The sequence below is a fragment of the Podarcis pityusensis genome (assembly GCF_964106645.2).
Source record: "Podarcis pityusensis genome assembly, chromosome: 14".
Classification (NCBI taxonomy): Eukaryota; Metazoa; Chordata; class Lepidosauria; order Squamata; family Lacertidae; genus Podarcis; species Podarcis pityusensis.
Window position 1 is genome coordinate 8,848,553 of NC_138039.1, and position 13,302 is coordinate 8,861,854.

General features: G+C 45.7%; 1 protein-coding gene across 4 annotated transcripts in view; it reads left to right on the forward strand.

Moving 5' to 3' along the window:
* CIITA (class II major histocompatibility complex transactivator) overlaps nt 1–13,302 on the forward strand; it is a 53,242-nt gene that overhangs the window by 7,378 nt on the left and 32,562 nt on the right. For all 4 annotated transcript variants that reach the window (XM_080980944.1, XM_080980945.1, XM_080980947.1 and 1 more), the window contains exon 2: nt 11,749–11,850. In XM_080980944.1, the coding sequence (XP_080837070.1) occupies nt 11,749–11,850 (102 nt within the window). The remainder of the gene's footprint in view (nt 1–11,748; nt 11,851–13,302) is intronic.

Here is a 13,302-nt window from a genome sequence, read left to right on the forward strand (position 1 = left end):
ATGATTCAGCAAAATGGCATTCAGAGCTATGGGCGCCCTGCTGATAAGGAAAAGTTTGATTGGGTTTGTTGCCTGTTGTGGGGTTTGGGGAGTGGGGCAACAATATGGGCTGAAAGCAAACAGTGGGGCGGGGGGGGGAATTGGGGTGAGCACATCCCAGGGGTCCACCACCAAAACCCCAGGTATTAAATTTTCTTTTAAAAAGGGGGGGGCATAAAGAAGAGCATGCAAGGGGGATTCTAAGCCCAATTTCTCAGTGTGTGGTGCCCAGTTTACAGTGGAGAGGTCCAGCCTTTGGGATGGGAAGGACATTGGATTCATTTTGCATTTGAAGGCAGGTTTCCACTCAGGGTCGTCTTTAGCATATGTGGCGCCGGGGTGCAAAGATCCTCCCAGAGCCCCCAAATTTAGGGTGGCTTGGAGGGAGGGAAGCCCGTACTGTGGTGGGTGGCGGGTTCCCTGGGCGGGAAAGGAGCATGCGCGTGGCCGGCGGAGCTGACATCCCTGGCGCCAGGGGAGAGGTTACGTCCATCTGTTGGGCTTGGCCTAAGGCACTGCCACAGCTGCGAGAGGTGGTGACGCCCCCCGCTGCCGCCCCTTGTCCTTCTTCGCAGGAGCCGCCCTGTTGCCCGCTTCTTCCTGCAGGAGCCGCCCGTCCAGCTCCACCGCGCGTGCCTCCCCGCCGCTGCAGATGCTTTCCCCCACCTCCTTCCTCATCCTCCTCCCCCAGGGAGGGCTATGCTGGGCCCAGGGGCAACCCATGAAACGCGGTCCAGGACCGGTCCAGGACCCAAAGGTTCCACTAGGAGTCAGTCCGACAGGGCCAAAGCAGGACACGAGGCAGGAAACCAGGCAAGGACAGGTACAGGATCTCTGGCATACAGCAATGTTGCTCCCGCAACCTGGGGCGAGGTCTGACAGCCTTTTATCTTTGTTGGAGTAGCAGCCGGTCCTGATCCCCCGGCGACTCACCTCCCTGTTTCGCCCAAAGGCAAACACTCCTCCTGCGAGTACTCAGGACTCTCCTTCTCTCAGACCTGAGTCTCCGCAGCTTGGGAGATATCGGTGGGTTACTAGACCCAGGGTCTGCCTCAGCCTCCCCTGACCCAACTGGTAGTGGAGCAGCTGTGATTGCCCAGCTGAAGTCAACAAGGTAATCCCCACATCTGGAGCCAGGGCAGGCTCAGGCCCCTGACTCGGCCCAGCTGGTGCTTGTTGCAGGGGAACCTGCGCAGATGGGGGCTCTTCAGGATCAGGCCTCAGACTTGGTTCAGATGATGCCTGGGGCAAAGGATCTGGTGCGGACTAAGACTCCTCTGGTTCCGAGTCCGAGCCCAAGTCCCAGGCCATCACAAGGGCTCTTGGCAGTGGCGGCGGCAGCCGGGCACACATTCTAATCATGGAAAAACACCAGGCAGGCCCCACAAATAACCCAGAGATGCATTTTAAATTAAAGGACACATTCTACTCATGTAAAAACACGCTGAGTCCAGGACCGTCTGCGGGCCGGACTGAGAAGGCGATTGGACCGGATCCGGCCCCCGGGCCTTAGCTTGCCTACCCATGCACTAGTTAAACTGCAAAATGTCCCAGTTAGATCTCTCCAGCATTCAGAATGCGACTGAATACAGATACATTTCAAATCAGAGGAGACATCGAAACGGTGTGGGGGTTTTTTGCACACACCCCTTCTGCTTTTTCCATGTAAGCTGAGATCTGTGGTTTAACGTGCTCTCTTTAATTCTGGTGGTTTGGTTTTGTTCTTCAGTAGATTTACAAAAAGAAAAACACACATCAAGGTATAAATTAGCCACAGAAAGGGGCAATCTTGTTGTTGTTGTTTACAGTGGTACCTCGGGTTACAGACGCTTCAGGTTACAAACTCCGCTAACCCAGAATTATTACCTTGGGTTAAGAACTTTACTTCAGGATGAGAACAGAAATCTTGCTCCGGCGGCGCAGTGGCAGCAGGAGGCCCCATTAGCTAAAGTGGTGCTTCAGGCTAAGAACAGTTTCAGGTTAAGAATGGACCTCCGGAACGAATTAAGTACTTAACCCGAGGTACCACTGTATTTTTAAAAAAATCAAGGCTTCTTGCCCTCTGCTCTGCTCCCCCTTTCTTCCCACCCAGGGCGGCTCTGCCTTCTGCCTGCATCTCAGTGATACAGTGGTACCTCGGGTTAAGTATTTAATTTGTTCCGGAGGTCCGTTCTTAACCTGAAACTGTTCTTAACCTGAAGCACCACTTTAGCTAATGGGGCCTCCTGCTGCTGCCACGCCGCCGGAGCACAATTTCTGTTCTCATCCTGAAGCAAAGTTCTTAACCCAAGGTACTATTTCTGGGTGAGCAGAGTCTGTAACCTGAAGCGTATGTAACCTGAAGCCTATGTAACCTGAGGTACCTCTGTAGTGCCATTGGCAGTTCGGGGTTCTTATCTTGTTCTTTCCAGCATAATTTTATTGCTGCTAATTGACTCTTTCCGTAGTCAAGCTAACCCTTGGACTAACTCTTCTCTGCTGCAAGAATGAGCTCGTCTATGTTTACCTTCTTGCTTTGTTATCAGCTAATTGGCTTGCTTTGATGCTGTGCTAAGCATCTGTGAGCTTGGGATGCTTGGCCTATTGGCCTAGGGAAGGGAGCTATCTGTAAGACTTGGATGCCTGCCACCTGCATTGGCCAGGTGGACCAATGGGAGGTTCTGGCCAAAGAGACATGTGCCAGTTTCTGTATGAGTAATGCGTTGAGACGCTTGCTAAGGCGCAGAGAAGTCACAATAAAGGCTTGCTGTTTTGGCATCCATCCCTAGTCTTTAACAGCATCAAGGTTCTGCAAGCCCCCTTTTAAGTTCTCACCTTCTTCTAACGGACCGCTCTGCTGTTTTTGACATCCTTCTTTGGCGCTCCTGCACCAAACCATCTGCACAGACCCTCCTCTTTGGGCCGGTGGACCAGGGAACCCGTGTCCGAGACACAAGGAAACCACTGCTCTCCCCTCAACCTGGCAGGGTCTTATTGCATGCACAGCACTGATAGAACATGGTCATGGGCCTCCGAGGGCACAAACGCCGTTTGTGGAACAGTACCTTCATTGAAAAACTGAAATGACTTAGAAGTTAAATATAATTAAATAGGCGTTTTGTGCTTCTGAGTGGGGTGGGGTTGTGCAATATTGATGGCTGCTTCCTGTGTGTGTGTAGATGTAGGGAAAGATTGAAGGCACAAGGAGAAGGGGACGACATGGTTGGACAGTGTTCTCAAAGCTACCAGCATGAGTTTGACCAAACTGCGGGAGGCAGTGGAAGACAGGAGGGCCTGGTGTGCTCTGGTCCATGGGGTCACGAAGAGTCGGACACCACTAAACGACTAAACAACAACAACAACAATGTATATGTATATACATATACGCACAGTGCTTTTTTCCTTAAAAAATGTTAAGGGTACTCTCATTTTCTTACTCATATTGAAATACTGCCCCTCAATGAGGCCAAACTTAGATTCACAAAATGTTTAGGGGTATGCGTACCCCAGAAAAAAGATAGATAGATGATAGATAGATAGATAGATAGATAGATAGATAGATAGATATAGATGATAGATATAGATGCGGAACCGGAACCAATAAAAGATTTGGGGAAGTGGGGAAGACACCACCAGACGCATACCCTCCAACATTCCTCAGATGAAAATAGGGATATTTCTCACTCTGTCCCCCAACTGAATCTCCCCACCCCCATTTTTGTCTCCCTCACCCACAGAACATTTCCACCACTGCTATATCAGTAGGACAAAGCACACAGACCCTCCAGCATCTGAGAAAACCCCTTAATCCTGGATTTATTTTTTTCTTTGGTAGATTTACAAAAAGAAAAACACATACCAAAGAATAAATTAGTCACAGGGGTGGCGCCATCGGTAATGGCGGACTCCCTCTGATCTGGAGGGATCAGCTCCACGGGAAACGGGTCTTTTCCGCTACGGCGAAGCGGGGACCCTTTCAAAAATCACAGGCAGATGAAGCCTGTGACCATGGGACTCGGCGGGCACCTTTAGCGCCCTCCCAACCCACAAAGGAACCCACTAACGGGCTCCGGAGCGAAGAGGGGGAAGTGGCGTGGTGCTGAGAGTCAACTGCTTCTTCCGTGGAGCGAAGCCGCACAGCCGTTGCCAGAGAGCGCTGCCTTTTTCCTGGGACAATTTGGCTTCTAAAATAATCACCCGTGAGTACTTAAATTTCGGACAATTGGACTTTAAATAAGGACTTGCGAGCAGAAAGGAAAATTGGACTTAAAAGTTTATTTCAATTTGGCACTGAAACGGGAAGGTCTAAACAGGAAGTCAGCCTTCCGTTTCTTTGTAGATAGATTAAAGCAAAGACATGGCAAACTAGAGCTCAGAAAATCGCTTGTAAAAGATGAACTTTAATCATTTAAAATTGTTGAACCCCCTTCGGAATCAGGAGAAGAGGGGGGATTTTTTCCGGACTGTTTAAACCTGCAGAAGTGAGTGTAAAGTAAAGTAACTTTCCACCGTCTTGATCCTGGAGCGGGGTGTCAGGACTGACGTTTTTTGAAGCTCATTGACCAGAGACAAACGTTTTTGACAGATAGCTAAAAGAAGAGAAACATAGTGATTCCATTGTTCCCCTTCGCATTTTAAAGGAACAAATATTGACAAAATATCTGAAAAAGGAAACTTTGTTGTTAGATTTGTCTTTAAAAGAAAAGAACAAATAGAAGTTTTCCTCCTAGAGGGAGCCTGTGAAACTGTAACCAATTCTGAATTGGGGAGCTTGCAGCTGTTACAGATTACGATCGTGGGAATAGACTTCTGACCTTGCAGGACAATGTATTCAGAAGCTCTGTTGTGTGCTCTCTGTAAAACAAGTGCCCTACTGGAACAGCTACATGAGAAGACGGACTTGATGACTGATGCGATCAGAAATTTTGAACAGGCAGTGGGAAATTATATGGAGCCCACCCAGGAATTAAATCAGGAGTGTGCCCTGACAGAACAGATGAGGGAAGAGGATGTCGCTGAATCTTGGGCGCCAGAGATGGAGGGAGCTGTGGCCCAGCAGGAACATGAGCTCTTGGATTTGACAAATGAACTTGGAAAAAGCCAGATTTGGAAAGATAAAGTTTGGTCTGGTTTGGAAATGGGGGGTTGGATAGACCCCCCTATGCAGGGATGTTTGGACTTTTCAAGTCTGGCAATGGGCCGTGAGATGTTTGGGGTTGTGGGGGCTCTTAATTTTGGAGGGATTTTGAAACATGTTCTTAAATACCACATGGAGTTTAGTGTGGACTATGGAAAAGGGGCTGATTTGTCGAGAAGGGTCAAAAACATTGGTAAGCTGGAGTTCCCACGAGTGAAAGGAGCAGGAGACAAAGGAAAATACAGCTATAAATATGAAGAAGAGCCGCGGAAGGGACATGGAAGGGACTTAAGGGCCTCGGATATAAGATTACCAGGTTAATGCGCTAGATTGATGGGATAAAAAGGACTGACAAAACCCGGGACCAGGAGGAAGGGGCGCTGGATGAAGATTGGATTGTTTTTTTTATTTGTTTTTTTATTACTAGGATTGTTTTATAAAATTGATGAATGTTAGAAAAATGTTGGAACGAAATTATTTGGCTTTAGCAAAAATGTTTAAAGAATTATGTAAGAATATTATGGTTATGAGAAGTTGGTAAAAATAAGATTTAAGTTTTAAGCTTTAAGGTTTTTTATAGTAAGATAAGATTAAAATAGATTAAGGTAATGTAATGACAGAATATTATGAAATATGGAAAGGATTTGCTGCGACAATTAACAACTAGGATACAAAAAAAGGGAGGAGGAGGAGGTCAAAGAAAGGTAATGACAGTTAAGGATTTGAGAATATTGGATTTGTTTTTAAATGTTTGTGGTATATTTTTGTTTTTTGAATTTGTATTGTTTGATGTGATTTGTTTTTTCTTTGTTTTTTCTTTCTCTTTTTCTACTTTGTTTTCTTTTGTAATTCTAAAAATTTTTCAATAAATATCATTTTTTTTAAAAAAAATAGTCACAGAAAGGGGCAATGTTGTTGTTGTTTAAATAAATAAATAAATAAATAAATAAATAAATAAATAAATAAATTCAAGGCTTCTTGGCCCCTGCTCCACTCCCCTTTCTTCCCACCCAGGGCGGCTCTGCTTTCTACCTGCATTTCAGAGCTATACAACAAAGGTAATCGCCCTGTGTTGCAAAAACAGAAAACTCTGAACAACTGCAAGCAATATGCGGCTAATACTACACTGTTAAGTGATTGCTGATCCATTGCTATTTGAAGTACCTGTAGGGACAACTTATTTGCTGACGAAGAATCAGTTCGTTATCTGGAAAAACTATTCGGCGCCCCTATCACCGCACATCTGCAAGATTTTGACTGTTGAAATGCACTGTGCCTTCATTTCAGTGTTCTTTGATATTGACGGACGCTTTCCAATTCGGTTCATGGAACATTTGTTTGATTCCTATTATTTGTGACTTGATGCAAGGATTATATATATTCTGCTTATGAATGGTGGAACAATATAATGTTATAAATATTTTGTTAGCGCATTATTAGCCGTGTGTTGCTTGTAGATGCATCTCAGAGCTGGCGAATCACACAGTGGTGGCAGCCTCACCTTCTCCTTGCTTGCTCTGCAGCAGCCACTATGCGCTGCCCAATGAAGGGAAACAGAGCGTATGCAGAAGAAATAATAATAATAATAATAATAATAATAATAATAATAATAATAATTTATTACTTACACCTCGCACATCTGGCCAGGTCTCCCCAGCCACGCTGGGCAGCTCCCAACAGAATATTAAAAACACGATAAAACATCAAACAATAAAATCTTCCCTGTTACAGGGCTGCGTTCAGATGTCTTCTAAAAGTCAGATAGTTGTCTATTTCCTTGACATCTGATGGGAAGGCGTTCCACAGGGTGGGCGCCACTACCAAGAAGGCCCTCTGCCTGGTTCCCTGTAGCCTTGCTTCCTGCAGTGAGGAAACCGCCAGAAGGCCCTTGGTGCTGGACCTCAGTGTCCACGCTGAATAATGGGGTGGAGACACTCCTTCAGGTATACTGGGCCGAGGCCGTTTAGGGCTTTAAAGGTCAGCACCAACACTTTGAATTGTGCTCGGAAACGTACTGGGAGCCAATGTAGGTCCTTCAGGACTGGTGTTATGTGGTCTTGGCAGCCACTCCCAGTCACCAGTTTAGCTGCCACATTCCGGATTAGTTGTAGTACCTTCAAAGGTAGCCCCACTTAGACTTCCGGGTCAGCGCCATTGGTGAATGGCGGAGTTCCTCCGACCGGAGGAACGGGCTCCGTGGAAACTGGGTCTTCCCGCCGCGGCGAAGGTGGGGACCCGCTAGAAATCCCAGGCAGAGGAAGCCTGGGAATGTGGGGTTCGGCAGGGCACCAGAAGCGCCCCCCTACTCTCGGGGAATCCCATTTAGGGGCTCCAGAGCGAAGTGGGGTGAGAAGCGCGGTGCTGCGAACTGACTGCTACTTTCACGGAGTGAAGCCGCACAGCCATTGCCAGAGAGCGCTGACTTTTTCCTGTGGACAATTGGACTTAAAACAAGTACCCGTGAGTAGAAACGGAAAATTGGATCAAGAAATTGCTTAATTTGGTATCGAAGCGGGAAGGTGCAAAACAGGAAGTCCGCCTTCCGCTTTTTGTATATAGACTAAAGCAAAAATTTTGTAAGCTAAAGCCGGGAAAGCTGTCAAAAAGCCTAAATTTCCTTCATTTAGAATCACCGAAGCCCCCCTTGGAAGCAGGAGAAAAGGGGGGGGAACTCTGTTTAACCTTAGCAGGAGAGGGAGTGAAGAAGGATAAGTTTCCACCGTCTCTAACCTGGGAACGGGGTGTCAGAGACAGAAACTGTTGGAGAGGTTCATTGACTGTGAATGGAATACTTTGACAGATAGCTAATGAAGAGAGACAAGTTGATTCTAATGTTGCCTTTTGCATTTTAAAGAAACAAAATATCTGAAAAACATCTGAAATATCTGGAAAATGAAAGTAACTTTCCTTTGCCTTAAAAAAAAAATGGATACAAACAGAAATTGTCTCCTCTAGAGGGAGCTTGTTAAATTGTTGCTGCAGTATACTTGAGGACCCAACATCTGTGAGATTAAGATCGTGGGAACAGTCTTTTTTGACCTTTACCAAAGATGAGCTGGGAGGAAGATTGGGTGCTTGCTTTATGCAAAACAAATGCCTTGCTGGAACAGATGCATGAGAAGATGGACTTGATGAATGAGAAAATGGATTTGACTGTTGTGGTTAATAACTGTGGACAAACAGGGAACATTGATACAGAAATCATCCAGGGACCAACCTATGATTCTTTACTGACTGGGCAAGTGCAGATGACAATGAAGGAAGATGCGGTTGCACTTCAAATAATACAAATGGAGAGACCCGAGGCCCTACAGGAGCATAAGCCGCTGTCATTGAAGATTGAAGTTGAAGTGGGCCAGGGGGAGTTTGGAGATGAGGAGATTCCTAACTTTGGAGAGACCTTGAAATATGACATTAAATACTTTTTGGATTATATCGAGGACTGTGGGGAGTGGGACTGTGGGGAATGGGCGGGCTGGATGAAGGGAGATGGAGACAATTTTGGGTTGGAATCCCCCAGAGACCTACTCCTCAATGAGAAAGGAAAGAAATTAAGAAAGAGACCAACAAAAGACAAGGAAAAGGGCAAGTATAAACAAGAAGAAGAAGAACTGCAGAAGGGACATGGAAGAGACTTAAGGGCCTCGGACATAAGGCTTCCAGGTTGAGGGACTAGATGGAATGGACAGTAAGGACTGACACGATCCGAGACCAGGAAGAAGAGGCGCTGGATGATGATTGGAAGAAAATTTATAAAGGAAACTTTTTATTTAGAATTAGCTTAATGAATATTAGGGAAAATGTTGGAATGAAACTATATGACTCTAGCAGAAATGATATCAGGAGCTATGTATATTTGAAAACTAAGATTTAAGCTTTAAGGTATTTTGGGGTAAGATAAGGTTAAATAAATTAAGGTAATTTGAATAACAGAATATGGGGAAAGATGGAAAGGATTTGTTGAGTTAATTATTAGGTTAAATTGTTAAGATATTTTTTTTAACAAAAATTGAGAAAGATGGAAAGAATTTGCTGAAATAATTAATTAAACTAGAATACAAAAAGGGAGGTGTGAGGAGGTCAATGAAACAAGCAAATGGAAATTATAGATATGCAATTTGGGATTTGTGTCTTTTCCCCCCCTTCTTTTTATTTTTCTTTTGCTGTATTGTTGTATTGGTTTTTATGTTCTGTGTTTTTCTCTTTTTTTTGTATTGAAGTGTTGTTCTTCATTTTGTCTTTTTTTTTTTTGCAATTGTGAAATTATTAATAAATATTATTTTTTTTAAAAAAAACAAAGGTAGCCCCACTTAGAGCGCATTGCAGTAGTCCAAGCGGGAGATAACCAGAGCATGCACCACTCTGGCGAGACAGTCCGTGGGCAGGTAGGATCTCATCCTGCGTACCAGATGCAGCTGGTAGACACCTGGTCACAGACTTGACCTGCGCCTCCATGGACAGCTGTGAGTCCAAAATGACTCCCAGGCTGCGCACCTGGTCCTTCAGGGGCACAGTTACCCCATTCAGGACCAGGGAGTCTTCCCTACCCACCTGCAAAGGAAGAGGGGACTTTGAGCTCATTTAGCATCCTGCTTCCTGTTATACCAGTCCTAAGTCCCGCATTTGGATCCAAGAAGCTGCTTAGGGGGTGATTCTCCAGAAGGAATTTCTTTCTCGTCTTATTTGGAGCCAACTGCCATGCAAGCTACGCTACCAAAACAATACTCAAATCGAAACGCAGAACGTTGTTCCTGTTAACAGCAGCAGTTTGTCTGTGGGCTGGGAGAAGGGAAATGTCTAAGGAGGGAGGGGGACCGTCAAAGTGGTTTCCGTCTAGTCTGGCATCCTCTTCCCCCACAGCGGCCTGCCAGATGCCGCCAAAGCTCATGCGGGGAGGCGGACCACATGTTGTGACCACAAGCAGGGCATGGTCAGGAGGCAAAGGGTGCCACCTCCACGCTAATGTTTTCAGCGTCCTCCTACAATTTAGGATTAAATGGGCACGGCATTTCATTCTTCTGAAAAGCAAAACGTGAAGCTAGCTAATGCGCCGGTTTTGCTCAAGACCGATTAGCAAACTGCCAGGGCTTCAAGGCTAGTTGGCCGCTGTTTGCACCTCGACTGACAGTTAAATGCAAAGCCAGCTCTCAGACCCTCCAAGTCTCCCTGTTTTCCAGGGACATCCCTCAGCCTGATCTTTTATTTCCCTTCCCTCCCCTTCCCCTTTTATGAAGATCACCCACTCTGAGACCCCACAGCTAATTCTCCCCAGTCTCCTCGCTGGCCCAAGTAGGACCAATTCAGCCAGCTAGCCCTGGGGATTATCTAATGCTTATTTCCCCTTAATTGATTTCAGAATTTTATTGTTATTCATGTTTTTATACTGTATTTTATGCTGCTTTTATAATTAAGTGTTTTAAATTTGTTGTTAGCCACCCTGAGCCTGCTTTTTAAACCAGGAAGGGCGGGGTATAAATAAAAAAATATTATTATTATTTAGAGAAGCTGTCCCAGTTTCTGATTAAATCCTGGAATGTCCCACTTTTCCTTAGGACGTCCCTATTTTCATCGGAGAAATGTTGGAGGGTATGGCGTTATCTGACTCCCAAGCCTTTTGAAGGCAATCCTGTATAGGGAAGGTTTCTATGTTTAATGTTTTATTATGTTTTTATATATGTTGGAAGCTGCCCAGAGTGGCTGGGGCAACCCCAATAAGATGTGGGGGGCGGGTATAAATAGTAAAATTACCATTATGGAATGGGACATCCCTATTTTCATCGGAGAAATGTTGGAGGGTATGAGCTCTCAAATGGAGAGCAAGAGAGATTGCCATATTTCTTTGTTTTTAAAAGAAATTTAACTTGGAAAGGCTTCTTCATTGTTGGATCCCAGCCAATCAGGGATCCTGCTGTGAATGTGAGGTTGTGACAGATTACTGCTGAGGCAGTGCAGTGCAGTGATCAGAGTGCTGAAAAGTTGCAGGTTCAAATTCCCCCTCAGCTATGAGCATCGTTAGCTGACACTGAGCCCAAACACTCTCATTGTCAGATAAACCTACCTTACAGGGTTGCCGTGAGGTGAAAGGGGGCAGGAGAACCATGCAGATTTCTCTTTGGATGAAGGCTATCTATTAGATTATCCATGTCAATGAGACCAAGTTGCACGCATTTAACACACCCACACATGTATATATATATATATCCTGTTTTTGAGCATTTCCCTTTAAAACACTGAGCACTGAGGCACATCAGCACCTGCGTTTTAAAAATGCACACAAATTCACACCTTTTTGTACAATTTTGACCCATGCTAGAAAAAAACACACGTCCCCAGATGTGGGCATTTTTTGAGGCGTGAGAAAAACACGAGCTAAACACGAGCAAGTCCTAACTGGTTTCAGCACTAATATAGAGGAAATGAAACAAGTTTTATTAAGCAAAGGTCGGTGTGTGTGTGTGTGTGTGTGTGTGTCTGGACGGGTGCGGGAATTTGGAAGTGTGTGGAGCGGAAGGGGACCTGTGAGCCGGGCAAATGCCAGAAGCGGCTGAATCATACATCTTCCATTTTACTGATGATGGTGGCGATGCTTTCAGGTGACACCATGGACCCAGGAGTCCTGACTGGGAAGAGCTACTTGGACCTCCTGTTCAGTGACGTCGACATTCCGGTTCTGTATAAGGAGGTGGTGGAAACAGGTGAGTCCCGTCCCCCCCCCCCCCCCGGGCGTCGTGAAGAATAATCCCTTGCTTGTTTTGTTTTCTCATCTGCCTGCCACCCCATAATTTTTTTTATTGTGAAAGCTGCAAAAGACACGTCAAGAGTCAGATAACCAAGGGGACAAGATGAAAGCGCAGAAACAATGGAAGAGGCCTTTCCAGGGCAGTTCTGCCTGTCTGCATCTAGGAAATAAAACCTGACTTGGGGTACATTGCAGCTGCTGCCCACATAAATACTCATCCTTGCTTTCACAGTCCTTCTGCACTGACCAGTCTTCTTCATCCTCTATTTTGGACTGGTCAATGGCTGATGAAGGGCTGCACAGGAAGTACCGTACTTTCCCGTCTATAAGACGCCCCCGAGTATAAGACGCCCCCTATTTTTGGGGACTCAAAATTAAGAAAATGGGGGGAGGGATTGGCCTGACTTGTTGAGCTTTTTTGGGGGGGAGGATCGCTCACCCGTCTGAGCAACGTTGACAATAACACACGTCACAGAGGCCAAAAATTGCCTGCCCGCTCGCCGCCAGCAGCCGCCAATCGCCCACCCAATTGCCGCAACGACAGCCAATCAACAGCAGCCCTTGCCGCAGCCACCAATCACCAGAACAATAGCGGCTGACAATCTCCTACTTGCGGCAGCAACCAATCACCCGTCACCACACTGAACTACCCACGTATAAGACGACCCCAATTTTTAAACATTATTTTTGCAGGGAAAAACCTCGTCTTATACAGTGGTACCTCGGGTTAAGAACTTAATTCATTCTGGAGGTCCGTTATTAACCTGAAACTGTTCTTAACCTGAAGCACCACTTTAGCTAATGGGGCCTCCTTCTGCTGCTGCCGCGCGATTTCTGTTCTCATCCTGAAGCAAAGTTCTTAACCTGAGGTATTATTCCTGGGTTAGTGGAGTTTATAACCTGAAGCATCTGTAACCCGGGGTACCACTGTACACGGAAAAGCACAGTACTTTCTGGGAGCCAGAAATCCAAAGTATTCTCTGAGGACAACCTCTGGCCAAATCAGATATTTTTGAGCTGTTTTCTCCAACTGGCTTCTTAAAGAAAAAAAAAAGGAATAAGCAAACAACAACAAAGACTTTAAAGCGAAATTACAAGAGCAATGGTAGGAACTGGGTGGAAGAGGGGTGTTGAAGAAAGGTGTATTTAAACCTCTGCCTTGACCCGTTTTCCTAAATGCCCCCCCCCCCAAAGCAGCAATGGGTCAAGAAAACAGTGGGGCTTAAGCAGGTACTCTGCCAGCAGGGATGGATGAGAAATTCGGTTCAGCTTAAACCGACCCAATTTGCATTTTCCGAGATGTTCCGCAAACTGAAACACAGCCAGCCTTTGAAACTTTAACTTCTCTGAATTTTGCAATGCAGTTGTCCCGCCAAGAAATATATATTAAAATGCATATACAAGGGTA